This window comes from Eublepharis macularius, chromosome 5 (genome assembly GCF_028583425.1).
Source record: "Eublepharis macularius isolate TG4126 chromosome 5, MPM_Emac_v1.0, whole genome shotgun sequence".
Classification (NCBI taxonomy): Eukaryota; Metazoa; Chordata; class Lepidosauria; order Squamata; family Eublepharidae; genus Eublepharis; species Eublepharis macularius.
This window is the reverse complement of record NC_072794.1, coordinates 62,892,998-62,920,460: the sequence shown is the minus strand read 5'-3', so window position 1 is coordinate 62,920,460 and position 27,463 is coordinate 62,892,998. Positions and strand designations below refer to the sequence as shown.

At 38.5% G+C, this 27,463-nt stretch overlaps 1 protein-coding gene across 3 annotated transcripts in view; it reads left to right on the top strand.

The window, feature by feature from the left end:
* ADGRL2 (adhesion G protein-coupled receptor L2) overlaps positions 1-27,463 on the top strand; it is a 223,424-nt gene that overhangs the window by 24,481 nt on the left and 171,480 nt on the right. For all 3 annotated transcript variants that reach the window (XM_054979622.1, XM_054979620.1, XM_054979621.1), the window contains exon 2: positions 19,044-19,218. In XM_054979622.1, coding sequence (XP_054835597.1) covers positions 19,146-19,218 — 73 coding nt within the window. In that variant the 5' untranslated portion in view covers positions 19,044-19,145. The remainder of the gene's footprint in view (positions 1-19,043; positions 19,219-27,463) is intronic.

Sequence of the window (27,463 nt, the reverse complement as noted above, 5' to 3'; positions counted from 1 at the left end):
TGACATGTGGAGAAAGGTGACAAAATTTCTCACCAAAGACACCTAAGTAAACTTCGCAATCTAATAAGAGGACAGAACCCCATATAGATTAAAAGTTGGTTCCTGCTATAGGAAGCAGAAAGGAGGAATAAATTGATAGTTTTTGCAGTGGAGGAAAGTAAGCAGTGGGGTCTCACAAGGATGAGTGTTGGGACTGGAATTGGAGTGAACAGTGTTGCGGTTAAGTTTGCAATGATACCAAATTATTCAGGGATAGGGATGCATACTTAGTTTATTAAAATAACCATTTAAACTATCTGAGATTTTAATTAATAGGCACATAATATGTTTTACTGACACACACATGCTGCTTCCAAACAGGGCTTATTCTCTGTGTAGTTTTCATTACTGCTGCGAACTCAGGCATTTGCAGAAGTAATAGAGCAGCCACACAGCACTTTCCCATGTACTTTCCTTTCATTGGCTGTCTGTGGCCTCCATTTTCTCCTTCCAGCAGGCATTTTAAAAAATAAAAAGACTTACTAGATTACTATAATATTATAATTAACTATTGTGACAACGTACTAGTTCTTAGCTTTCATTAAAAACAAAGTCTCAAACGCTTTCCATTGCGAGTTATAAGAGGAAAGCAGGCTGCACATTTTCCCTTATATTTGAGCAATGTAAACAGCTATGTATCTATGTACCGTCAAGTCACAATTGACTTATGGCGACCCTAGCAAGGGGCTTTCAAGGCAAGTGATAAGCTGAAGTGGTTTGCCAGTGCATTTCTCTCCAGAGTTGGGGGTTGCCCATCCAAGTACTGACTCTGCTTAGCTTTTGAGATCTGATGAGATTATTATACCATGCTGCCTTCTCTCCCAAGTAAAGGGTTATACCATGCTGCCTTCTCTCCCAAGTAAAGTGCTATAGATTTTTAAAAAATGAAAGTTGCAGTCAAGTTGATTGAAGCAGTAGACTGTTGTAACATTCTTATAATGATGTGTAAATTTTTTAATGTTTTTTGTAAGACAACCTCCCCCCCCCCCCAATCCTTTGGTTGGAGGGGAAATGGTGACCTCAGGGGCTGAGGCAGTGGAAATGCTGCCAATGCCATTTGGACCTTCAAAAATACACACTTTCCTGTTGGTATGGAATCCAGAGGGGCTTTGACTGTGATCTTTACAAAAAGATAGTACCAAACTAGGTTGGGGAAGGACTGCAGTGGACACACAGAAGATGGCATCATGTGGATGATCCTGAAAATGGCATTGTTTACTTAGAACTGCTTTTAGTTCTTGGTTTTGTGTTTTATTGGCAGCCTTAAATTGTATTTTTAAACTATTATTATTCATTTTATAAATTATATAAATATAATTAAAATAACTATATTTTAAGCTGCCTTCAGTTCCTACAAGGTGGAAAGGCTGCTAATAAATATTTTAAATAAATAAAATGAAATAAAATACTTGTAAAGAAGCCATTATGGAGCAAAACATCTGTGTGGAGACAGCCATGGAAAATCCTGGAATACTCGTGTAATGTTTTGCCCATTTTCCAAACCACGAAAAATGTTTACAATAATAGATGAACAGTAAATGAATTTAATCTTGTTGTGTTAATAATTTAAAAATTTAATGTTTCACAACCTTATTTCAGAACTTGTTCTTTTAACTTGAATCATGTAGAAAGTTACTGAAATTAGTGTTAATTCATAATGGTTAGAGCCATCTTCTCATGGAGAATTTTTAATTGTCGAGTTTTCCCCCCATCTTTCTCTTATCCAGACTTATTCTCTCATTTCTTTTTTTACTATCTTTCTAAATGGAATTATTATAATTTTGGTTCAGTGGTTAAAAGGAGGTTGACCTTTTTCTCTATTTGACACTTCGTTAGCACTTTACTTTTTTCCCCACCATTAGTTAATTACAAAAATCTCATGCAAACCAAGTGATATTATGTAATCCTGTGCTTCCTTTTTCTTTCAGGTCTCACTATAAATGAATAGAATACAAGTCTCTTACAGGAATGATTGTATAATAGAAGATGAATTACATTGATTGTTGGTGGGGAGGAGAAACAAGGTCACTGGATACACATTTTTTAAAAACCTCTTTCAGAAGCTGGCTCCAGTTCTGATTTGCTGTCATTATCACACAGTTCTCACCTAAAATTCCTCACAGGACAAGAACAACAATTTTCATTCATTTCTCAGTCAGCTGCTTTGTTACCCTGACTGTGAGGTGATAAGCAGGCCTCATGGATTTGAATGGCGTTTGTTTTGGTGGAGCTCTTTTGAGAGCCAACCTGCCATTGTTTACAACTGTATTTGTTTCATTTTCTTTTTAAAAACATCTGCAACAGTTTGGTTCTGAGGAGCTGAACTTTTTCACTTACAGGCACTTGCTTTCCTGCTCTGTCATTTTCTCCACCTCTAAGTGCCTTTGACAGGGTGCCACTACAAAAGTCTGTTTAAGGTTGCAGAGACAGGCAATGGCAAACCACCTCTGTTAGTCTCTTGCCATGAAAACCCTGCCAGGGGTCGCTGCCATAAGGTAGCTGTGACTTGAGGGCACACTCTATCACCAAGACCATATTCGTGGTTAGTTTGAACCATGATCTATGTCAGGCCAAGTGCCGGGGCAAAGCGATGTGTTGTTGTTTTTTTTTAAATGCCATGGCGTTCCCTAAGTAAATCTGAAGTAAAACCGGTTTCTTAACATAAGCAGGTTACCTTTCCTATATCACCAGTAATCTCAGCTACTGGCAGCTGGGGGAAAGGACTGATAAGGGAAAGGATATGACTTCAAGGCAGGCGTCGTTCTGGTGTCTTTCATTTTGGGAACTAAGAGCTAGCTACAGAAATGTCTTTTTCATTGCAGTGTAAGACTACAGTACATTTCATTATGCAAAGCTGAATAATAGTGTGATTTAAAGTATTAATAATCTCTAAAGTTGTACATTCATACTGTGAGAATTCAGGACGTTAATTTAGTAAGATTCCAGAACAGGTCTTTTGTGTTTCGCGTGAGGTATGTTATGGGAGAATTCTATTCTACTAAATTATGCTGGTCGGATGACACCGTTTACTAACTCCAGTTATTAAAACTTGCTCAATGTCCTTTTTAGAATTTGAACTACTTTAAGCAAAACAAGAAGCTCAGATTTTTATTTCTAAAGTACTTACAGGAGTTGATGATGACATTTCTCAGCCAAAAAGAACGTCAGTATGAAACAAAGGATGCTAAATCTACTTGAATCCTGTCTTAAAGCTGGAAAGCTCCCCCCCACCCAGCAGCTGGTTTCCTGTTGCTTCAGCCTCAGCCGTGGATAGTTCAAAGCCTGGTATGGCTAATAGGTTCCAACCTATGTTTCAGCTGTTAGATATTGGAAATGGTTTTAAGTGTGAGTCAGTCAGCAGTATTTCCTTGCATTGTGATAGAGACTTTAAAGAAAGCTATTCAAAACATATAATATATGAGAGTTCTGTGAAGGTTCTTCCATATTCTCATGCAAAACAACTGTTTGAGTTGGACTGACATACCAGAATGGGGAAATAATACCAAAACTCTGAGATAAAATTAAAAATTTGCTCTGTGAAAACAGCAGAATCATTTTGCCCTTTTTAAAAAAAATTGGCCTGAAAGTGGTCAAACAGAGCTTGCATATTTTTCTCTTTCTGTTCTCGTTTTATGTTGGGACACTGTTGGCAGTCTGTGGTGTTTCAATGTCCGGAATGAATACATCAGGGGTTGGATTATTTGGCAATTTAGAGCAAAGACATTTTGCCAACAATATTCTTAGTTCTAGTCAATCTTGTGTTTAAACCTCTCATCTCTGAATCTCCAGGACCTGCCAACTTTGATTAAAGTCTGTACTTTGCAAATATCTTATGAAAAACATATTACATTTTGATAGAAATCACTGCTTTTTATTTAAAGAAATACATTTGCATGGGCAAAAATTTATTCTAGAACCAAATGTTTACATACAGGGTAGGGCCGTAAATCATCAAATTAGTTACTTTCAAAATAAACTCATTGGTGAGAGAAGTCTCCAGAAGGGTCTTAAGCTTTGCCTCTTAATTGAATTTGTGATCATGGATATGATAGCCCCCTTGACTACTGCTTCTGAAGAACTTACATTAAAATAGAGGGGCTTGCATAGGGACAGTGTTTGAAAGGCTGCATGCTCAGACTGTATACTCAGAAAGCCAATTAGTTACAGAGCATGAATAAAGTTTTAGAGACATTCTGTCACTCCAAACTTGTTCTGAAATGTAACTTCTACAAAGGGCGGGGGGAGTGTGTTCAAAACATGTTGATGTTTGCAAATTCTGACTGGAAACACTTTTCATATGGTTATGTAAATCACTTTTTTTTCTTTCAACCATTTGGAACATTGCCATACTGGAAAATAATAGTTCTTCCTAGCATATATTTTTAGTCTGGAGCTGCTATGTAGTAATACCCTTCATTGTTGTCATAAGCTAAAGTCACCAATCAAATGATAAAGCTGTAATTTATGCTAAACTGGTGCCTGGGTCTAGAAGCTTTTTCAGAGACTAACAATTCAGTAGAGACTGCTTTTATACATACAGCTATATAAAATGCTTATTAATGGTAGCAGATGTTGCACTTTAATCCCCTAAAATGATTGTTTGGTACCAGCAGGAGATTTATTAAGCCTGAGTTGTGTGAAATTGTGTGTGCATAAGCTGCTATTTAGATTGTAAAAATGCCATTGAAAACTGTTAAAAAGTTCTGCTTGTAATTGGCAGAGAGGTATTAGCTCCTCTAAAAGATGTCTGCCTGTACTGTTGGCCCTCATGTAGCAACCTCTTTATCATTTATCTTCTTGTATTAATGTCACTGAATTATTAATTTATACATTGGGTTGGATGGGGTGAAGGCACCATTTAAATGTGTGGCAAATGTATCCTTATCGCAGGAGACATGAAAGGAGTCATTTTGCGTTATCTGTAAAATGGAAAGGACATTTTAAAATTTCATTTACGGTAATCCACTTCGCTTCCAGTAAAACACCTAGATTATTGCTACATATAATATAATGCTCTTATTAAAATTTTGTAATCTTCTTCACTCTTTTCAGTGATAGGTTGATAGACAATATGCTGCATTCATTTGTACATTTTATTTTACACTGCAATTTTAGTATCTGATTGTCAGTGGACAAATTGAGTGTGCTGTTAATTGTGGTTCAAAAATGAAGTTCGTATTAATGGCATGTTGCAGCAAATGAGGCCAAAATTACAAGTATAATTACTTGGGGAGGCATCAGGAACATACAGAATGAATATTGCATGCTGTGAAATGGTTATCTTTAAAATGCAAAGTCACACAATGACAATTTTACAATCAAATTCAGCAGTATTTTGTGAATGTGAAATTCATTAAGTGAGAGAATAGAATTGAAATGGCATCTATTTGAACAAGTTCACAATTGACCACATAGGGCATCCTTAAGAGGAATATACTAAGATTTTTACACTATGGGTAAAAGGCAAGTGAGTTACCAGTTTCCAAACAGGATGGAAGTTAGTGCTGGAAGGAACCATTTTTGAATGAATAGGGAAAACTGAAAGTGCTGTCCTAAGTAGAGTTATAAAGTACTATTGAAGTTGATGGGCTTAGAAGAATGTAACTGTTTGGGACAAATAAAGCAGAAAGTGCTTATCTGTTTAATTTATAAGTGAAAAAATGGTCAAAGAGGTTAAAACTGAAGTTGATGGAACTTTTGAACAGTTTAATGTTGCCATTGGGATAAAAGAAAATTCCAGGAAACTTGTGTGTTATCAGACCTAGTATAATTTAATAATTTGTATATAAAAAATAAAGATAATTTCAAGTGTTCTGATGCTATTTTCCCCTCTTATAGCATCTCAGTAAGAGAGTTCATAAACGTACAGTGTTGAGCCTTGGATACTTCTGAATTTAAAGAAAAAAACCTTAATTTACATTCTTATTCCATTTCCATATTAAAACTGGAACTTTCTCTCATTCTGTCTCTACCACACAGGAATTCATGGGTTGGAAGCAGAGATAATCTGCTACCAAATCCAACTATTGCTATGGGGGGAAACTGATAACCACATGAGAATCTCCCAGCCCTAAGAAGCCTAGACCATTAGTTTAGTGTAGGCAGCTTCACATACTACATCAGGGGCTAAGGATTCTGCTAAGGGCCCCACCTCTTAGCCCATCTTCAGCCTTGCTACCACAACAGGAGAAGGGGAAGAGCGCAAAAGATGGGTCTGTTACTGTAGCAGCAAGTAAGTAGGTTGCATGGGCCCCTGTGCACGGGAGCCATGGCAGCTGGCAACCGCAGAAGAGGTTGGGACTGTCAGCTTGTTTATGGTGATGGTGGCACCTCCATCCTGCATGGGGCAAGGGTGGTCAGATCACCACAGCTGTGGCTGCAAGGGCCACCCCTTGCTTGGGGCCCTGGCGGAGGGAGGTGGCTGACCAGGTCCTTGGCCCACCAGAATTTTCCCCAGTGGCCTTAATGGCCAGTCTGCCCCTTTGCTACGTATTTGTAGGAAAGAGTAATGAAGTATGATTGTTTTTTGAATAAAGTTTAATGTGGAGATCTATTGTACATTCTTTACTCGATTCTTATTTGAGCTTGATTGTTGGAAGCTGTCAGAGTACATTATTGGCACTTGTAGCCAGCATTCTATAAAAATCACGTCATTCCTGCATCTGTGTATTTTGCTGTAGCCCAAATGTTTTGCTTTTTCTTTACCTTGCAATTTGAGTACAGTGGTTTGGAGAGAGAGGCTGATACTTAGTGTTGCAGGAGCATGTTCCCCAGTCTGCCTATCATTAATTAACAGTGCTGACCCCTGACAATGTCATAAATCTGGAGGATCTTATTGTCCTGCAGTGAATTATTCTTCTTTGGCATCCTCTAGTGGCCACTTTTGGAGACTCCGTATGGGGGATGAATGGGATGCTGGCGTGTCCCATTATGGAAGTATGGAAAATAGTTTGAAACAAAGAAGCCGCTGATATCTTCAGGACAGGGAGGGAAGCATGCTCAGCCACAGAATTTGGTTCTGTTTTCCATGTGAAACTCCTAGTTAGATGCTTCTTGCCTGTACTTCTAGAGGCGGTTGCTACTTGGGTCTCATGAATGGTTGATTGCAAAGCTGCAGTTAAAAAGAACAGACAAGGTCTAGTCTGTAATGACATTTTGCTACTTCTTGATCTGGGGGCTGCTTGAATGTGGTACTTGTTATTTGCCTGGTGGAATCTTTTAATTGACTAGGAGTAGAATGAGAGCAAACTGGATGTAAAACAAGGAGAAAGAGAGGAAAGAGTGGTGATTCCTCTCTCCCTTCCCAGTTTTAGGAACATAATTATTATAAAGCCTCCTAAATGTGCTGCTCCCCTGCTGGGTAAAGTGGCATGTCTGGAAAATCGCTTTATGTCAGTGACTGGCAGCAAGCACTGCTTTTTCTGCTGATGATATGCATCGTGGGGTGAAGTGAAGGGGTGGCTTATAGTTTTGTGTAGCTTCCTCCCGCAAGCTAGACTTGCCCCTACGGATTATTGTGCTTTGTTTTGGTGGTAATTTAAAGATCCTATCCTATTGATTTTTTTTTTTTAAAACAGCAACTAAGTAGTATGTTCCAGCCAATATTTTTCTGTTGCTGGCTCTTACAGATATTATTACCATTAGAGATTAAAATAGCATCGTGGCCCACATCTGGGATGCTAGTGTATGTGTGTGTGCGCGTGTCTGTGTGCGAGAGAGAGAGAGAGAGAGAGAGAGAGAGAGAGAGAGAGAGAGAATATGGAGTGGCTTTCAGGTTCATCTGCAGAGAGGCGTTCCACTACCTTGAGATAATTAAATGGTCTGTAAAGCATTTGGGGAATAAGGCTTCACGGAAAGCACTCTAACAGTTTATTTTATTTTTTTGTTGTTGGTTTTTAATGGGACTAATCTTTGCTCCTCTGGGGCTTTGGGGCTATCGGAATGAGAGAAAGGAGTTGAGGAATTCTCTTTACAGATGTACTAATGGTGCTTTTAAAAGACAAAGAGAGGCTAAAGGAGTGAGGAGGGGGATTCAGAACGAGACAGAAGATAGCATTTAACGATCGCATGTTTACAGTCTAATTAAATATATTTAGTATCAGCTGTTATTGTAAAAGCTGACTTTCTTTAAAATGTGAATTATTACAGTTCTGTGATGAGCCTTATGTCTGAAGGCATGGTCTTGGCCTTGGACCACTTACTCCTGAGTTATTCCATTGTTCAGGAATTATCTTTCAAATGCCAAGTGGGTAAGTGGCTTTAGGATTGTGGTTAAGAACATGTGCAGTACTGTACATGGAGGTTCTTTTTTCACTATAGTTACAGATTTTTCATAATTGCTTGCATGTTCGTCAGATGTGTTTTATCTCCAATTACTTCTTTGTTGCCAAGAAATTTCTCAGTTGGTGGTATTGATGACCTAATATATGACAGATCTTGGGTCATTATTATTTCATTTAGTGGTTGTGTGTATAGACCAAGAGGGAATCTGAATATTGATTCACTGAATGGCTAGTAACAATGATTTATGAGCTAAGAATTCAGCACAGTGAGCCAAACAGAGTAGCAAGATTACTTCTTATGAGCTGCCATTGATTTTGTTTCATATTTCGCTGCACAGTGATTAGACCATGATATCACAAGTACTGGCTCTGAAACTATGTTCCTTCTAGAAGCCTCAGAATGCAGAGTTAATTATCGATAATGCAAATGCATGTTTATCTACATAGTTTACAGCAGCTTTGTAAAACCTGCTGAGAAAGTATTGCCCACCCTAGAGTCCTCCAGTGCTGCTCTAACTTGCTCTTTGTATGACTTCTGCCTTTGCCTCCCTTGGTAGCCCCCTTCCCATGACAAGGCTGGATTTGAATGTGCATTTCTTAATCACCTTTCAAAGTAGACCAAGTTGTCTTTATCAAGGAGCCGATGCCAGTAAAAAATACAGACATGCAAAAACTAATAGAGAGCCAATGCAGTAGCATACTGTAATGCAGTCTGTTTTGAGCTATAGGGGGCTTTGTGTTTGATTACTCCCCTCTGGGAAAGATTCCATGCACTAAGAAATCCAGCATGTCATGGAGGAAGTTCCAGGCAAGAACATCTCACAGAGCACCATAATATGCTAACTAGTCACAATGAAACACAAATAAAGAAATTGAATATACATTAGTGCAAGCAAAACATCATAATACAGCTACAGCTGCCAGTACAAACAAGGCACGGAAAAACAGTCAATTGAATGACAATAAAGTGCAAAGTGCAAAAATACAGTAAATGCAATTTAAAGTGACCGTGCCAGGTACAAATATATGAAAATGTAACAGTCAAAATGGAGATGTTCACAACATGGAGATATTCACAAAGTCCACCCAGGGTACAAAGGTAAGTAAAAGAACATTGGGGCAATGCAAAGAACAATGATTGCAGTAACCACGAGGATGTACCGGTGTGTCCACCCGTTTCCTGTTCTCTTCTTCCTGGCAGTTACCACTATGTAGTAGTTCTGTTCCAAGTGCATAGCATAACACATCTCCAAATAGTAAAGATTGAAGAGACAGTCCTGCTGGGCACAAGCCCCAAACATTAATTAATGTTTGGGGCTTGTGCCCGGCAGGGCTGCCTCTTCTCTCTGTTTGGTTTTATGGAGAAAGTTCCAGGCAATCGTTTATTCCAATGTTTAGTGTATGTTTTACCCACCTCTTACTGCATTGTCTTCTGCTGTTGGAATTTCATTTTTTGCATTCTTTGGCATATCATGTTTGATACCTTTTTTCTTTTTGCATTGTTTCTCTAACATTTGTAATCTCGGTCCTATTGCATTGTTTACTGATTGGCTTATGCAGACTGATTATATTGTTTTATGTTGTGTGATTCGTCTTGAGTCTCAACAATTAAGGTGGGCCATAAATAAAGTAAGTACATAAGCTTGCCGGCCACATGATGTATGAATAGACTCCCCTTTTTGCATAACTGGATTCCTATTTCTCTCAGGGGAAACCTAATTGGATAGTGGCTAAGAATGAGAAATGAGAGGTCAAGTTGCTTTGCATTTCCTACCTCAGGCTGGTGAGGTGACTTCTGGGAAAGTCTCCGTGTAACATAAGGCTGGTACTCAGCTCTTTTTTCCTCGCAATAAATGTTTTTATGCCAGGGCGCAACTGAGATGCCTAGCATTGGTATAGTGACATTTTATGTTCGCCTTTAGTTTAAAATTATTTTTCCAATGGATATCTCTAACATGCAAAGTCAGCTCTAAATTGCTTGATTCTAGCATATATCCATAGTTGGCTGAGGCTGACCCCCCCTCCCTCGGAATGTTGCTTTTTCTTGGAAGTGTAGGGGTGTGGGGGGGGGGATTAGAGAACATGTGCACAGTGCATCACCATCCTGAAGACAACAGTCAGGTCCTTTCACAGGGGCTAAAAGACCTAAGTGGGCAATTAATATGTATTTCATGCCAGAAATGGTTGACTACTGTTTTACAGTAACAACACAGGTCATTGTAGAATTCAGTAGCTATTTCTGAACTCCTAAATAGACCTGGTCGCATTTGCAGAGGACTCGGGAGAACTTCAATAGTGGAGTATACAGAGAAAATCACAGTATTCGTGCATACCGTGTTAAGGTTAAATGGTGCTTATGCAAGTAATAAATAGTAAATGATAAATAGTAGTGAGCTAAAAAGGGATAAGCATGTGCAAGCAAAAAATTGATTTAGGCTATATTATGCTGATACGATCTTAATGTTATCTCTTCTGTCTGATACAAGTGTTGTATTGCCGTGCCTTTTTATGGTTCATGTATCTTTGAAAGAAAATCTCCTACATTTCACCAAGTCTTTTTTTTTTTTTGCGTGACCTAAGTGACCCAAAACTTTCAGAATGGTATGGAGAGGATTCAGTTGCAGCATGGTTGGCTCTAGGCCTGTTTACAATACACTTGCAACTTACAGTCTCTGGACATTAAGGCTTTATTTAAGCCAATTATCCGAGATAGTTAAACAAACAGTGAAGTACATTTTAACCTACAAAGCTGATTTGTTGGCAAGTGAATGGACTCAGTTTTATTTTGTCAGGTGGATGTTAGATTCAGGGCTGATGACGTTATGTACATTGGGATGTCAACTGTGAACTGTAAACGGCATACGTGAACCTCTTTCTTTCAGACTTATTCCCCTCCCCTCTGCTTTTCTTATGCTAAGAAAAGAAAGGCCATAAAGCATATCAGCTATGTTAAATTCCTCACAGTGCGCCACATAAAACTTCTTGTAAGACAGCCAGTCCAGAGGAACAGGCATGTCTGGTCACAGACTCATTTTGTTTGTCTGCTTCCACTTCAAACAAATTCTCTGCACTGCATGGGGGGTGGGGAACCTCCCAACAAACCCATACAGAATAGTTAAGATGATAAAAGAAGGCAACTAGATGAATGGAACATCTTTTATATACACATATCTTTGGAAATCCTTATCAAAATAGAAAATACAAGTTCAGTGTCTTCCTAAAGGATTTTGGACTATGGTTTTCTCAACTGAAACTTGGGTTCTTTTCAGATGTTTCTAACAAACTTATGTTTCTTCATAATTGGCATGAACTTAGTTAATGGTTATTGTATACTCAGTATCTTTTCTCCATTTCAGGAAGGGGAAATCAGCAATAATCCGTTTCTGCAAATGGAAAAACTGTTTCTCTGGAGGAGCTGCTATTGCTCTGATGCTATGGCATTGATTTGTCCAGACATCATCATTTTACCATTGTAGCAAATTGGAGTTAGATTGAAGATTTACAAAACAGGAAGTCTTCACTTGTGCCCCAAACATAGGGGAGGAAAAAAGAGAGGAAGATAATTTGAGCATAGCCATTAAGCATGTCCATGTCTGTTAAGAACAAACATTTCATGATGTCATAATAATAATAACATTCAGTGTCTATACTGTCCAGGACAACTTAATGCCCACTCAATACGGTTCAAAAAACGTGTTATTATTATGCTCACAAGAGGTGGGTGAAAAAGCTCTGAGAGAGCTGTGAATGACCCAAGGTCTCTGTGTTGGCTTCAAGCAGAGGAATGGAGAATCAAACCCAGTTCTCCAGATTAGAGTCCTGCCGCTCTTAACCACCACACCAAACTTTTACAAAGTGTTCTATAATTTCCATTGCAGTCACCTTCACAACAGCTCTGTGAGATGAGTTTCTACTACTCCCATTTTATAGACCAGAAACAGAGGTCGAGATAGATGAAAGTCAAAACAGACTATTTTGTGGACCTCTGTTCAACAAGAAGTTGGAGAACTCTCTTCACTCCCTGCCGTAGTCTATTTTAAAATTGCAGTATGGCTTCTTTGGTTCATCCCATGGGTTACGGCACATGCATTCTTTATAGCTCTTCATTATTTTCTTGTTTATTTGTTTTTTTTTTTGATGTATAGAAAAGCCAGCCTACATTAGGACTGAAAATGAGACCTATTTGTTTTGCAGTTCTCGCACGGGTCTTGGAGTGTTTAATGAAGGGAATGGAAAACAGCTTCAGATTTGCCTCCGGTGTCCAAAGTGATCAGCATATTTAAAATGCTCAGCATGACTCTAAGATATTACAACTGACAATAGTTGTAATTGACTTTCAGTCTCGCTTTCCCCTCCCCTATTGTACAATGGGAGTCATCATAAGGGCAAGCTAGCACTTGGGAAGCCCAGAATGTTAAAGAAGATATAAAGATCAGTCAGTGGATTACTATGAGATGGAATGAAAGTGAGGAATAGTATGAGTGATAAGAAGTCATTATGAAACAGTGGATCTAGACAATGGAGTGAAAAATATTAACAGTGAAATAAGTGACTGGATTCCCCCCACCCCAGTTCTTCTTTCTTAGGTTATTGAACGAGAAGTTTCAAGACTGTATGTTTTAGGCTGTTGACAAGAAGGGGTAGATTTAACCTGTCAGAGAAGCAGTTCTGTGCACAAAATGTATAACACATTATGGATGGGAAAATAGAGAAGAAAACAAAGCTTTATTGGAATGATGATTGGCAGTGAAAATCATTGCCTTTCCTCCCTCCCCTTTTTTCGTCCCCCCAAATCCCATTTATTTTCCCTGTGAGTGATTGAGGTAGACCACTGTGCCGCTGTGGACAGAGAAGATAAATTGTAAAGCTGAAATGGTTTTGTATAGTGTTTTGCTAGTCATGCAGGTAGATTTTCTTTTGTGAGTAAACTCTGTTGTAGTGATTAACACAGGATCCAGTCCAGTGGGACTTGAGCTTTGTGATCTCTCTTTCAGCTTAGATTCAGGGTACATGTATATTTATCCCATACTGTTTCAGGCTTCGCTAAAGCATTGATGTATCACTTCAGAGCACACAGCAGCTGAGTGCATAAAAATGACTTTCTTACTTGAACACTGGGTCACCTTGGTCAGATTTCATACTTACTGTGCTGTTCCGTTCCTTATACTGCATTCCTTCTGTATGACTCAGATGGAAATGTTTTGTGTTAGAAATCCAACATTCAAGGTGCTAATTAATGGGGACTGTGAAGTACACATCCAGAGATAATTCCCACACTCACGCACACTCCTCGATCACTGCGGTGTTTTTAATGGAATGACAGTCTCTTGTTAGTAGGTAGTACTTGTTGTGACTATTTTGGCCACTTATTTTCCTCTTGCAGAAATTACTCTGGTTACTTGGAAGCGGGTTACAGACGAACTGCATCATCTAAGAGGGAGCATACTCAAGATTACTTAAAGGTGATCTTTGTGTTCAGAAAAACAATCTCTCATAGTACTGTATCATTTTAAAATGTAGGCAAGAAAGTGCATGTATTTTTCCCCTGTGTCAAACCTCCATGCACATAGAAATCTAGCATGTCAAGGAGATATTGTTCCTTAAATGTTAGCTTTTGAGGAATCTTTGATGGTAAAGAGAGTTTAAAATTTGGTCCTCCCCACAACATTCTAAAGTGATTTGATCCCAGGAAAATATTACTTGTGTGTCTGAGTATTTGGATTGGCCCTCAGGTTGGATGGATAGCAATGTGATGCTCTGCTGCTGCCTACTAATGGGTTTTTTCTGTGGCTGCTCCAAATTGTGGAGGAGTCTTTGACTCTTTGAAATGATGGCTTTGTGGTGTTTTGCAGACAATGGTCTCTGTTATACGTCAAAGTTTTTGTTTTAATTCTGTTGTTAGAATTATGGGAGGTTGTGCTGATTTTCTAGTTATCTCCGTTGGGACCTAGTTCTTTGTGTGAAAAGTGCTTTATAAATGTTTTAAATAAATAAATTCTTCTGTGTCTTATGACTTCATGACTATCCCTTAGGCAAAGATTCCAAGAAATACAAAGGATGAGGTCTCAGACTGAGACATTTTATTTCCTAGTTTTGCTGTGTCTCTCTGACACAATATAAATTGTCCAACTTATATGGAGTATCTTGTATCTACACCTATGAGAGATGTTTAGTTAGTCAGGAACTCAGATTTTGAGAGCAGTCTTGAAGGAATGGCTTGGCTTCCTTTTTGCCACTTTACCAAAATCACTGAAATTTGGCGTTGGTGTTTATTTGTTTTAAATTTTCTGAACCAACCACCAAGATGATGTAAGTTAACCTTTAGAAGTCCGTGAGCCGTTTTCACCTTGGGTTTTCCTAAGGCTGGGATAGTGGCTGCCATTATGTTGGTACAAATAAGTTGCTTTTAAGAGGGTGTACATTTTAAAAAGTCAGAAGAAACCACATTTTACTTTGGGAGACCGTACTGTGTCCCAACTTTGGAGACTTAGGTTACCAGCAAAGTTTTCCAGGCATCTTTGGTTGCATTCTGAAATTCAATCTGCCTCTTGGCCCTCGAGACTGTCTCCCTTCTTCAGTGTCAAGATGGAGCTATACATAATCCAAAGCAAAGATTTTATTAAGATCTGAAGGGAAATGGCTTATTTGCACAGAATGGCTACTTAGTTACTATGATACACATGTTTCTGTTTGCAAAGAGGTAACATAATATGGCTTTTCCTGCTGGTGTTTTGTCTGTTTTGGGTTTTGTTGTTGTGAGATTCCAATGACTGTCCCTTATCTACGGCAATTACATGGTCTGAAAGACAGGGTTGTCAGCAACATCTTTGCCCACAAGTATCCCCTGTCTCCAGTTTTTCTACCTGTTTTTTGGGGGGAGGGGGGATTAGTTTTGTGCTGTCTTGCTGAAGCTATATACTTTGTACTGCTTAATTTTGGTTTGTGATGTGTCTTAGCTAATGATCAGGGAGAGGTGGATTGGAGAATGAGGACACTCACTAATACTTGCTGTTTACCACTATAAAACTCCCTGCTTTCAGCTTTAAATGCTTTTGATTGTGATATGTAAGCTTAGAAAACATGTTTATTCGTTGAAAGCACAAGGGATGAATAATCCAATAAAGCCTGATTGCTGACGGCCAGGTTTGTCTTTCAATACAAAAAGCTGAACCAAGATATATTTTTGCGGCCAGCTGCTACATTCGCAACACTTTGTTTGTCAGAGGCAGATAGGTTTGTGCTGTGCTTCAGCCAACACTTGCTGCTCCTGTGGCTACTTCTGTGTTGTCCCAGACGTATCCTCAAGCTACTTAAAGTCATGCCAACACCTCAAATGGGGTCCAACCTCAGGCTAAAGTCTATTTTCATACCACTGTTTTCTCTGTCTTGACAGCTGTTCTGCTACCCACCATCCTAAGTCCTCAATCTCCCACAAAGTTCTGGACTCTTTATTTCCTAAAAACAACAGGCCAGTGAGGTGACATGTGACAAAACACAGCCTTGTAACTGTCCACTGGTGGGGGAGGAAAAAATCCTTTCCCCTTCAGATTGATGTGTATAGCTAAGCAGTCCATCTAGCATGATGTTCAGGAAATCGAAAAACCCATTAAAACCAAATCTTGGCAAATCTAAAAATCCTCAGAATAGTCTGGAAGCAATCAAAAGGCTGGCTTAATTTCCCTTCCAGTCATTAATGTGCCTCAGCTATGTGCTCAAATTATTCTAATGGTTTAGGCAAGTAACACTGTAATGTCTATAGTGTGAAATGGATCAGTTGTTACTTTTTGAGAGTGAAAGAGTTAATCTATATTTCTGATGCATGTCTGTAACTTGGAATGACTGGTTTACCTGGCTGGGAATACCTTTAAAAAAAAAAGAAAGAAAAAAAGAGAGGTATCCTTTCAGCTATGCATGCCACTTGTTTCTTTGTAGACTGTATAGATTTTTCAGCATAGAAAGCTCTCCCCTCTTTGGGTGAAAGACTTAGAAATGTAACATGACTATTCCTTTGTGTCAGCTTCAGGAAACTCCTGCAGCAGCTGACGTGCCGCCACTAGATTAACTGGTGATGGATCTTTTACCTCTAGGTGCTTGGGCCTCTGCCAGGGAGAGAACTATGCTTTGTTTATCTGCACTGAACCTCTTCCCCTATGCCATTGAAAATGCCCCAGTGCGTGTCCTGTACTGAAATACTGTTTGTGTTGAAGTATAAATCCTTCTGCCCTGGTGCTTGTTCAGAGCTTATTGTATTCACGTATTATAAAAAAGAAACCCTGAAATTAGGTACATATCACTAAGAGGGAAAGCAGGAGAGAGAGAGAGAAAGAGAACTGCCGCCAGAACCTTGCTTTTGTGCCCGCTCCAAGTTTCTTCTGGCTCATATCCCACTTTTAAAAAATCTAATCCTAGCTTGAATTTTTCTTACCACCTCTTTCCCTGTTTTACTTCTTATCTATCCTAAATGGTTGAAAGCTTTGTTAGTTTTTTTTTTCTAGTCACATCAGGGACCTTGGTCATTCTGTGGTTATTCCCTTTATTAGGACTGGATAGCTGATGCTTTCAGGGTTCAGGATGTAAGCAATTATAAAAATTTGTAAATTAATGGCAGGGACTATGGATAGGAGTACAGATCAGGTAGTGGCCATCAAACCAATCAATCCCCTTTCACCATGTAAGAAGTAGGGAATTTGCTGAACCTGTACACTCTTTCATTATAGTAGTAGATTTTAGGATGCTGACACACAACCATGCATTTTAATGCTTTCTTTTAAAACCCAGAAGTATTAATCTGGAATAATTATTATGATTCTATTGTCATAATCACTAACATGGATTGTCATAGCTCCTTCACACACAACCTCATACATTTAAAAGTAGGAAGGAAATTTACCATATTTCAGAAAACTGTAGTTTACAGTATAGGAATGGTTAACTAATTTTTGACAAGTGATCCTGAATATGAAGAATTGATGCCAGAGAGGTTCCTGTTAAGGTCCCTCTGTAGCCTTCAGTGCTCTTCCTACTGCAGACTCTACACATTACCCCAGCGCTGTTTTTGGAAGCAGCGTTTTGGCAAGATTCAATGGGAGTGGGCAGGAAAGGTCTATTGTTTGAACGGAGCTCTCTGTTTGCAGGTTTTCTCTAGCCCAATAAAAGTCAGTGGGACATACTTTGTGGTGCCTTGTTTAGGTTCAAGGGGGAGTGTATTACGAATAAACTTTCTTTCATGGGACAGTATGCAGAATGCTTGAACTGATGTAGTGTCATCAGGTATAAAAACTTTATATGTGTAAACCTGGTAAGATAGGTCATTGTTATTCTCATGCCCAAATGTTGGGAAGAGGGAGTTAACTGGCTGCCAAAGGGATCATATTGGGTCACAGCTGAAAAGAGCTTCAAAGCCATGTTTTTTACTGTGCAAGTCCACAGAATCACAGAAGCTATACAGTAGTAGTGATCCCTGGTGAAGGAATTACTGCATGTGACTGATTTATAGATGTTACCAACTGCAGGGCAGTTTTGGCAGGATTAGCTCCCTCCCGCCCCCGCCTCTGCTTGTAGGCTGCAAAAAAGAGCTACTTTGGAAAGCTCACATTGTTGGTTTGACTTTGCTGTTCTTTGGCAAAGCAGTGAGCAAAGCAAAGTCTGTGTACAACATTGCAGACTTACTTGTTTGCACATGGAAGGTTTCTCTCATAGACTTAGCAGTCAGTGTTTTGAAAAGGAGATTAAAGTTCCCAGAAATGCGCAGTGCTCAGACCACCTCCTGTGCTGTAGAAAGCTGTTTACTTCTCGAGTAAAGAAGATAAATGGGTGCACATCCATTCTTGGTTTTCTGTTTGGGTCTGAAATCTTCAAAATGTGTGTGTGTGGCACAGTAGTCTCATTCCAATTATCAAGTCCATTTTTTCGGTATGTGGAAGAAGTGGCCCAGTGGGTTATTTCAAATGAAATAGGTGTTGAGGCTCAAGTGTACATGTGTAATTTCAGGTGTGTGTGTGTCTGTTTGTGCATGCTCTGTGGTTACTTGTTTGTGAGAGGAAAATATTCTACACCTCCTCAAAGATAGTCCTTTCAGTGTGGTTTTATCTTATGTGCTATAGCTAAGCTCTAATGGACGTTGAGTCTTGAGGTACATAAGCTAGCACTCTGTTCATTGCTGTCAAAGTTGCCATGATGATTTTAATAATCTTTCTTTGGATCCCCGAAACAGTGCCTTCACAGAAAAATGTTTCGTGTTTAGCGCAGCAGCACTGCTGGTCCCCCTCCCCCAAAGGCAAGGACTGCCTCAGCAAAAATTGATATTTTGTTGGCATTATTGCTGCTTCTGTTTTTTATCTGAGGGGGCGCAAAGCCGTTTATAACACAAAGGGTGGTACTGCTTAAGAAAGTGCAGAGTAAAGAGCCTGTGAAGGAGCCTGCTTAATTTAGCAGCTGCCCTACTTTCTTTTAGGTGGGTTTTCTTTTTGCAGTCTTTTGGCATTTTAGCCTGAGATTTCCTGAAAATTCCAGCCACTTTTTGTAGGAGTGTGCCAGTATCATTTACACTTTCTGCTTTCTTATCGTGATTTTCAGGGCAGGATTCTTTGTGGTCATTAAACTTGAAGGGAACAGTATTTTTATCAGTTTTCTCATCACCAATAATCTGTTCTTTGTGTCATTTTAAATGTTTTAGTGATGAACATGAATTAATTTTAGTTTTTCATTTTCATCTCTCCTCAGTTATGAAGTTCAATGATGTAGACCACCTACTTGAATGACGCTGGACATTTATAACTGGATTCATTAAGGAATAAAAAGAAAATACTTTAAAGGGGGTCAATAATGGTGGCATCTGATTGCAGAATGAAAAGATTTTGGCTATTACTGATAGTCAGCTTCCTGCAGTGTACGGAAGGTAAGATACAAGCATCTCTCTCTCTATAATTAAGTAGATTTAATCTTACAATTAATCTTTCCAGATGCTGTCAAGATTGAAAGCTAATGTTCATGTCTAACTTTAAAAGAGTGAACTCCAAAAACCCTACTAGAGGATGCAAATCATACATGTCCAAAATGGCAACATGATACGGCTCAGAAATGTCGCTCCAAAAATGAACTTCAGGTGTAGACCCATGCACTGTTGTTACCTCTGAAGCTTGCATAATACATATTTTTTTCAATTTTTTAAAATGGTGCATTATTCTTTTTGCAGGGTACCTATCCCTCATCCTTTTGTGGATATCTTTTTGATACATAATTTCAAACCTCCGTTACATGTCTGGAATGTTTGAGAAAATTATCTGAAACTGTTATTTGCCACTTAACCTGCTTCTAGGCTTTGCTTTACCTATTAATTGTTTGCTTGTAAAAAAAACCCAAGAAATTTGAGGGCGGGGGGAGGAGATTAATTGACAGTGGAATACAGTGTCTGGCAACTCACTGCAGGGTGACTGTCCTTGAGTAGCAAGTGGTGTATTTTTGGACTTGTCTGGTTTAGGCCTTTCACTAATGTTGTCCTTGAATACCAGCAAACTGCAAGCTATATAAACTCAAGACAGAACAGTTTTAAATATGCATGAGCCAATGCAAAAGAGTTGGGGCTCTTATATATATTTTTTTGCTTTCTCACTTTCTGGGCTTATTGGTGGCAAGTTGTTAGCGGCATTTTGGAGATGGGTGTCTTGAAAGTGTGTCACCGTCTACTTAAATCTCACTGCTGTTTGAACATTTACCTACTGTTACATGCAGTACCTGAGGCTAGACTTAATTTAGAAAGAAAGGAATCGGCATCTCTTCCCCCCTCCATTTAAAAAACAGAGTTTTCTCTTCCACTTGTGGCACCATAGACCTAGCTATTGGTGCAAGGGTGATTCCCTATAATATAAAATCCACACAGTACCAGCACACTTGTACAGAAGCATAAAAGGTATAGATCATCAGGCAAGATTGCTTTTTTAATATACATTTATTCAACCATTGTAAGAACAATGAATGCCTTTGCCTTTGAAAGGAATGCAGGTTACATGGCAGTAGTGCTCGGTAGATAGGCCTCCATAGTGGGGATATTTTAATAAAATTAACAAATGCTTGAAATTCAGGTGATGTCTAAAGATGCAAACAGCATTTTGTAAACAATCAATACATAAAACTTATACAGCCACAAAGTCTGGCACAAAGAAATCTTCGTCTTAGCTAGAAATTTAGATGTGGGAAAACGGAACATTAAGAGAAACAGTACCATCTTAATATTTTTAAAGACATTAGAGAGCCTGTATTCCTTTTCCAATTCTGACAAACTATAATTTATGCTGTCAGACATGGATCCCCTTGTTTCCAACAGGACGACACTTTTTGCTTTAGGCGCTAGGGAAATTAGAGCAAATACGGCCCTTAAGAAAGCAGCTAGATGAAATGAAATATAAACTTTGAGTCTGAATGTGGATTTCTAGAAATGAATGTAATTTTCAGAATTTTCAAAATTCCAGAGCTATAGATATGTTTTTAACTTGTAAAGGCCTATGGACACGTACAATAAATTTGTCTGTCATATCTAAACCCCCATAGCAGCCTGACTGTTTGCCTCTTCACTTCAAAGTAAGTTACATTGAGTTTAGTGAGCCTTATTCCAAAGGTAGCATGCACAAGATTTCAGTCCGAATCATAACTGGCATCACTTCTTGCTAATGCGCTTAAAAATTTTAATATCTTTAAGTTTGTATCAGACCTTGGCACCCGGAAGCTGCTTTGCAGAGCAGGCAGGCTGTACCACTGCTTCTCTCGTAGAATCCACTTTTCTTCACAGCATGGAAATCACCTCTTCGTCCTAGCTTTGTTCTCATGACAGTGTGTTGGGGAACAGCGGGCAGATCTGTGCATGCTACTATGTTTGCAGTTTTGTGAATGAAGATTTCAATCATTACAAATAACTGCTTGGAATGCAGAGTAATCTATCCGCCCCCCTATGCCCCCCCATTGCCAGTGCATGCTGAACAATAAACACCACTGTTTACTTCCATGACTATCTTACAAAGCTTTTACATTTGTTATCTATTTAGTTTAATGTTGACTGTGTTCTCAGACACGGCTCATGGGCTGGAATGGGGGGGGGGAAGTGAGTAGGAACTCCAATTTAGATTTCACGGAATGCAGACCAGCAATCTCTCTCAGGGGATATTGCCCTTCGAAAGACTGGTTTGCCTGACCAACTTTTAAGAACTCTCCCCTCCCTTGCTACTGAGATGTTGGTGAAATGTTGAAGGATGATTCTGACCAAACCACACACTTCTTATTTGCGGTTTCATTAGATGGTAATGTGTGATTCATCAGAGATTATATGCACATGTGTTCCTGGTGGCCTTTATACTGGTAGCAGTGAACAAAATCTTATTTTCTTGAGGAAGTGCAGGGTACAAAGGAGAGGTGATATTCTGTGCTGCCACCTTTGCAAAGTAAAGAAGTTAAAAGCTAATTAGCAGCTTAGATCCCTACATGTGACCACCAGTTACCCTTGATAATTGTCTGTGTATCTTTTTAAAAACATCCCTTTTATGATTGCTGTACTTGCAAAAAATATTGTTAAATAAATACTACAGAAGCATTTCCCTTCCACACATTGTTGCAGGCTCCCTTTCATTTCAGCGGAGGGACAGAACACTTAGAAGATGTTCTTATAATCTCCTTTTATTGGAAGGATTGGGAATATGCTCAGGGTTCTCTAGGTACACATTATATTCCTGAATTCAGAACAGTCTCTGATATTGGTGATATACTGTTAAGTTTTTTTTCAACTTCAGAATAGCACAACTAACGAAAAGAAGCCCAGCTTTATGTGGGTGTTACTTTGATAAATATTTAAGCCTACTGTGGATAAGATCTGGAAGACAAAGAGCAAAACAATGTCAAACTGGACATATTTAATAAGAAGCACATTGTCTGCATATTTTATGGGGGGAAAGTCAGATGATAATTTACACCATTTTCAAGCTAATTTTCATTTTCATTTGTAGCATTCTAAATTCATGTGTTCTCATCTTTTATTTTTCTTTCTTTTAGTAGCCAGCAGTTGCTGAAGGCAATTTTTGATGCTTTGGTACTGAATTGAACTCTATTCTTCTTTAAAAAAAACATTCTTGCATTTCTCAGTTAAAAGAAAACTAGGAAAGAAATTGGGTAGAGTAGACAGAATGGAGCCATATTAATTACAAATCCTTAAAATAAATCAAATATTGTGGTTCTGTATTCTGGAAGAAAATACCAATGTGAAAGTAGCTTCAAGCCAAAGCAGCATAATGAATCTTTTTTTTATTGGATATTCTAGCAAAATGTCTTGCTTTTTTGCCTCAAAATAAAGGGAATCGTGTGCAATAGATTTGCTTGTTGCTGTGCAACAACTACAGAGCTTAAGAAAGAACATGAAGAAACTTTGCTGAATAGGTGAGCAGCTTAGGCTACAAGGCATAGACAGACAGAAAGGAAAGCACAGTCATTTACTTTGCAACAAGATCTTTTTCAGTATGATTGTAAGCAGAGTTACTCCAGTCTAAGCCCATTGATTTCAGTGGGTTTAGATTTAAGTAACTTTGCTTAGGGTTGCACTGTATGTCACCCAGAAGTATTTGAAGGGACAAATGAAGTCACCTGACCATTATAGGTATATTGGAGCAGAGAACCTTCCTTGACCAGCATTACAAACTCAGGTCCTGACACTCAAGCAATACCCTTGCACCTATATTAAAGATATAATGAATGAGATGACCCCATGATGAAAATATGAGCATGCAGATCAAAGCTTCATTGTTATTGAAAGAGCCTAAATCCACTAAAAAGTTGTACAAGTGGCTGGAGGTTTTATAGGTTTTTTGTGTTTTTGTGTTCTCTGTCAAGCCAACAATACCTTTCATAATTGGATACCTTTACAAATGACAAAAAACAAAAGTGCAAACACAAGAGTTGCTTGATGATGGTGCTGTGTTCTTGTCCCTATCATTATTTGTTTATATCTCACCTTTCTCCCAATGGGATCCCCCCAAAAGGGCATACACCATTCTCCATTTCTTCATTTTATTCTAACGACAACCTTGCAAGCTAGGTTAGGCTGAGGGTGTGAGTGGCACAGGGTTCACCCATCAAGCTTCTGAGACAGAGGAATCTGATGATAGGGAAATTTGCTATCCGTCTCTGGATACTTTGTAGAAAGGGTTATTATGAGTTGTGTATTCCCTATGCAAAATCTACCTTGCTAAAAAAATGCAGAGATCACATCTCTGTTTTGAGACATAGCAGATGATAGTTGGGGTGGTGGTGGTGGAGAGTGGTATTTGGTAAAGGAATCAAAGAAGAGTATACCTAGGCAAATGGAAGAAAAACATGCAGAGTTGACTCATATTTGAGATTTTGATAAATACTGGTGAGGACAACTTAAAACACACACTGTAGTGTGTGTGTTCAATGGTAAACAGACAACGGGTGAGTGAAGATATATTTTGCAAAAGCAAAATATAAATATAAAACGAATGTATTGATGTTCATTTTTGGTGTTCTTTAAATTTACATTTTTGCTGTTGATTATTAGAGAAATGTAAGTAGTTTTTGCTTTGAAAAAATAATTCTAGATAATAAAAATAACATATTCACTTTCAAAAAATAGCTATGGATACATGGTTAAATAAACCATACTGCTAAAAATCTGTATTGCTAAGATTTTCAAGGTGATGAAGCTCAGTTGCAAAGTAGATGTATTTCTTCTGTCTTCCTCACCTCATATGCTCTGATCCAGGTAGTTTGACTAGAACTGTACAGCAAAATGAGGTGCTCGTTATGTCTGGTTTTTTTGTCATCTGTTCCTGAAGTAGCTCCCTGCGCTCTCGAAATATTTCCCCTGTTATTCTATGGAGCTCCAAGAATACACTTCAGCACAATATGGGCATCTGCTGCGGGAGTGGGGGAAATGGAAGGAATAGCACTCCTTTTCTGCTGGCAGAAAACAGCCTATGGACACAAGTCAGGCATTTTGTACCTATTTCAGTTGTGTACAGATTTGTGTGTTTATTTGTTTCACATACATATTTTCCCTTCCTCTGTGGAGCTGATGAGTAGAATACATGAATTATCCTATTTGTCCTCACAGGATCCCTGTGAAGTAGGTTGCATTAAAAGGTACTGAATTGTTCAAGGTGAGCTGCATGGGTCAGTAAAGATTTAAACCTGAATATTTCCCAGTCTACATCTCCCATTCTCCATTCCATGAGTTTTCTGTTAAAAGCGTCAAAACATAACAACAACAACATTCAATTCATATACCGCCTTTCAGGACAACTTAAAACTCACTCAGAGCAGTTTACAAAGTATGTTGTTATTATCCCCACATCAATCACCCTGTAAAGTGGGTGGGGCTGAGAGAGCTCTGGAAGAGCTGTGGCCGACCCAAGGTCGCCCAGCTGACTTCAAGCAGAGGAATGGGGAATCAAACTCGGTTCTCTGGATTAGAGTCCTTCTGCTCTTAACCACTACATTATTTTAGTGGTATTGAACGTTATTTCCTACTTGGTCATAGAACATCGTATAGGTGGTTAAAGTAAGTGTATGAATATCTGCAAAAAATAACATGTGAGCATTACATGAGAATGTTTATGAAAACCCATATGTGCCTTTTGGGGGTTCTTTCTCTGAAGGATCTGGAGGGCATATCCTGTAACAGTAAACATTTGAAAGGCAAGAAAAATATCCTTTAAAAATATGTTAGAAAACTTTCTAAGGAACACCGAATATAATGATCCTGACAATTTTAGCTTGTGGACTGCTATTTTCAGCACTTCGTTGAGGCAAATACTGTTTAAGGATTTAACAAGGAAATCTTTCACTTGGCCATCCAAGTATATTTACAACTTGCTTTGAAGTTGTAGATGATGGGAGCTACCCAAATCCAGTGGGTCTGTGTAAGATCTCTGGCTATAATCATTATTTTTTTTTAAAAAAGGCTGTGTAATCTGTTTTAGAGTTCCTCTAGGGCTTTTATATAGTATTAAAAGGAAAGGATGTTGAAATTTGTCCAGAAATCAGTTGAAACTTGGTTTGTTTCTGCATGTGTCATGTGTTAGGGTTCTGTAACTCTCTTAAAATACTGCATTAATGTACCACCTGCCATTGTGATACCCTTGTTCAGTCTCCTAGTTCCAGGGTGAGATAATGGGATTAGCTCTGTTGGTTAGGCACAGTTTGTGAAAGTTTGTTACTGCAGTTTTAGTCTAGATTTGACTCATTGTTTTAAATGAAGATTCAATTTTACATTTCAGCCACCTGCATAAAGCTTGTGCTACCCACCTCTTCTTAAAATGAGCGCTTCCTAGTATGATTCTTGGAGATTGTTTTTACTTGTTTCTTTTCTTTATCTGTAATAAGGAAGCATTTATTTACATAATGGGGGTACTAGATTTGGGGAACGTGTATGACTAAGTTGCTCCACAGAAGACAGCGAAATTTACTACCAAGCAACTAGGTTTAACAAAATCTTATACTCGTGGAACACCATAAAAGGTACTGCTGTATAAATTCACATAACCAAGAGAATAAAGACAAGGGTCTAAAATTTGAGAAGTCAACTTGATCAGTACCAAAGGATGCATAAGAAATACACTGTGACCTCATATTAGATGTGCATAGTGCAGGTTACATATGTCTTCTGATGACTGAACACCAGGACACAGTTCATGGCCTGGAACTCTTATTTCTACGATAGTTAAAATAATGTGTTGCCTACAAATGTCCAGTCTTTGAATGAAATAGCCAGTCCTTAAAAAAAAAAAAGAAAGAAAAAGGAAATGTCCTTGAAAGTTTTCAGGACTGGAAAAAATACCATGTAACTTACATCCATTTGCTTACTAATTTGCATATCCCTTCATGTATCATCTGATGTAATTGACAGAAAAGCTCATGCCATAAGAAGTGTGGTAATCTGTAGATGTTATGGGATTTTTAAATTATTTTTGGAAGAGAAACACAGATTAGGCTTGCTTTGATATTGCTAGCATGCAAAAAGAATTGCTCTGATTTCTACAGTTCACACGGTAGCGTTTTTCAAGATTTTGTTTAAGATCCACATCTTAAGTGGAATAAAAATTCATCTCATCAAAGTTAGAGTTATTCCTTCTTATTCTCTCCCCTCCATCTTCTTATGTAGCATAAGGTTATTCCCCCAATAAGATCTTATCAAGCTTGAATGATTTATTGAATGGCAAAGCACTTCTCTGTTGACCTTTTTGGAATTATATTGGAAACAGTGAATAATGAAGCCAATTGCTCTTTTTATGTTTATCATTCTGATTTGGTTTTGGAAACCTCTTGTTAACAAAAAGCACATTTTGAATCTAGTGACTCTTGTGAATAAATCAACTGTAATCCAGAGACTTTTATAACAAAACAAAAACATCTCTGACTTAACTGCTATATCAGGTTTTGAGAGAGTCTCAGGGTCCCCCCCCCCTTTGCATTAAAAGGGAACTTGAGTTGCTTCTACTAATTCTGCAACTGTATTGTGCTAAAGCATTTTGTAGTTTTCTTATCTCAGTTTACAGGCTTTTCTTTGAAATGATGGTTGTAGCAGTGTTGGCTCATTTGGAGGATCCCCTTTTCAATACAAGACAATTCGTCAATGCTCAAGTGATTCCAGGACATGCCCAAAACAATGGGATTTCATTAAAGGAAGAAAGATAAAAGGCTTTATCATTTCCAGTGAGCATGAGCAATCAAAATTGATAAAGGTGTTGGAATTTGCAATGATGGCAAAACTTACTTCATTGATTAAAGAGAAGACAATAAGTTCATTAATTGTTGACTGGAAACCCCTTATAGACTTTCTATATGAGATAGAAAATAATCATTTGATGATTTGTGGATTTATGGACTAAGGAATTTTGATGCTAGAAAAAAGAGAGCTTATATCTTCAACATACAGTAAGAGAAAATTTGAAAATGATAACATATAATTGTTGCAGAGAAAATCGGAAACCTTTTAGTCAGGGCTCATTTCGAAGGAGAACGCGCAGGAACACAGTTCCGGCAGTTCCTCAAAGAGGTCACATGTCAGGTGGCCCTGCCCACCCTACTCTTGGCCATTTTGGGCCCGTTTTGGCCTGGATTGAGGCCAAAACGGCCCGGATCGGGCC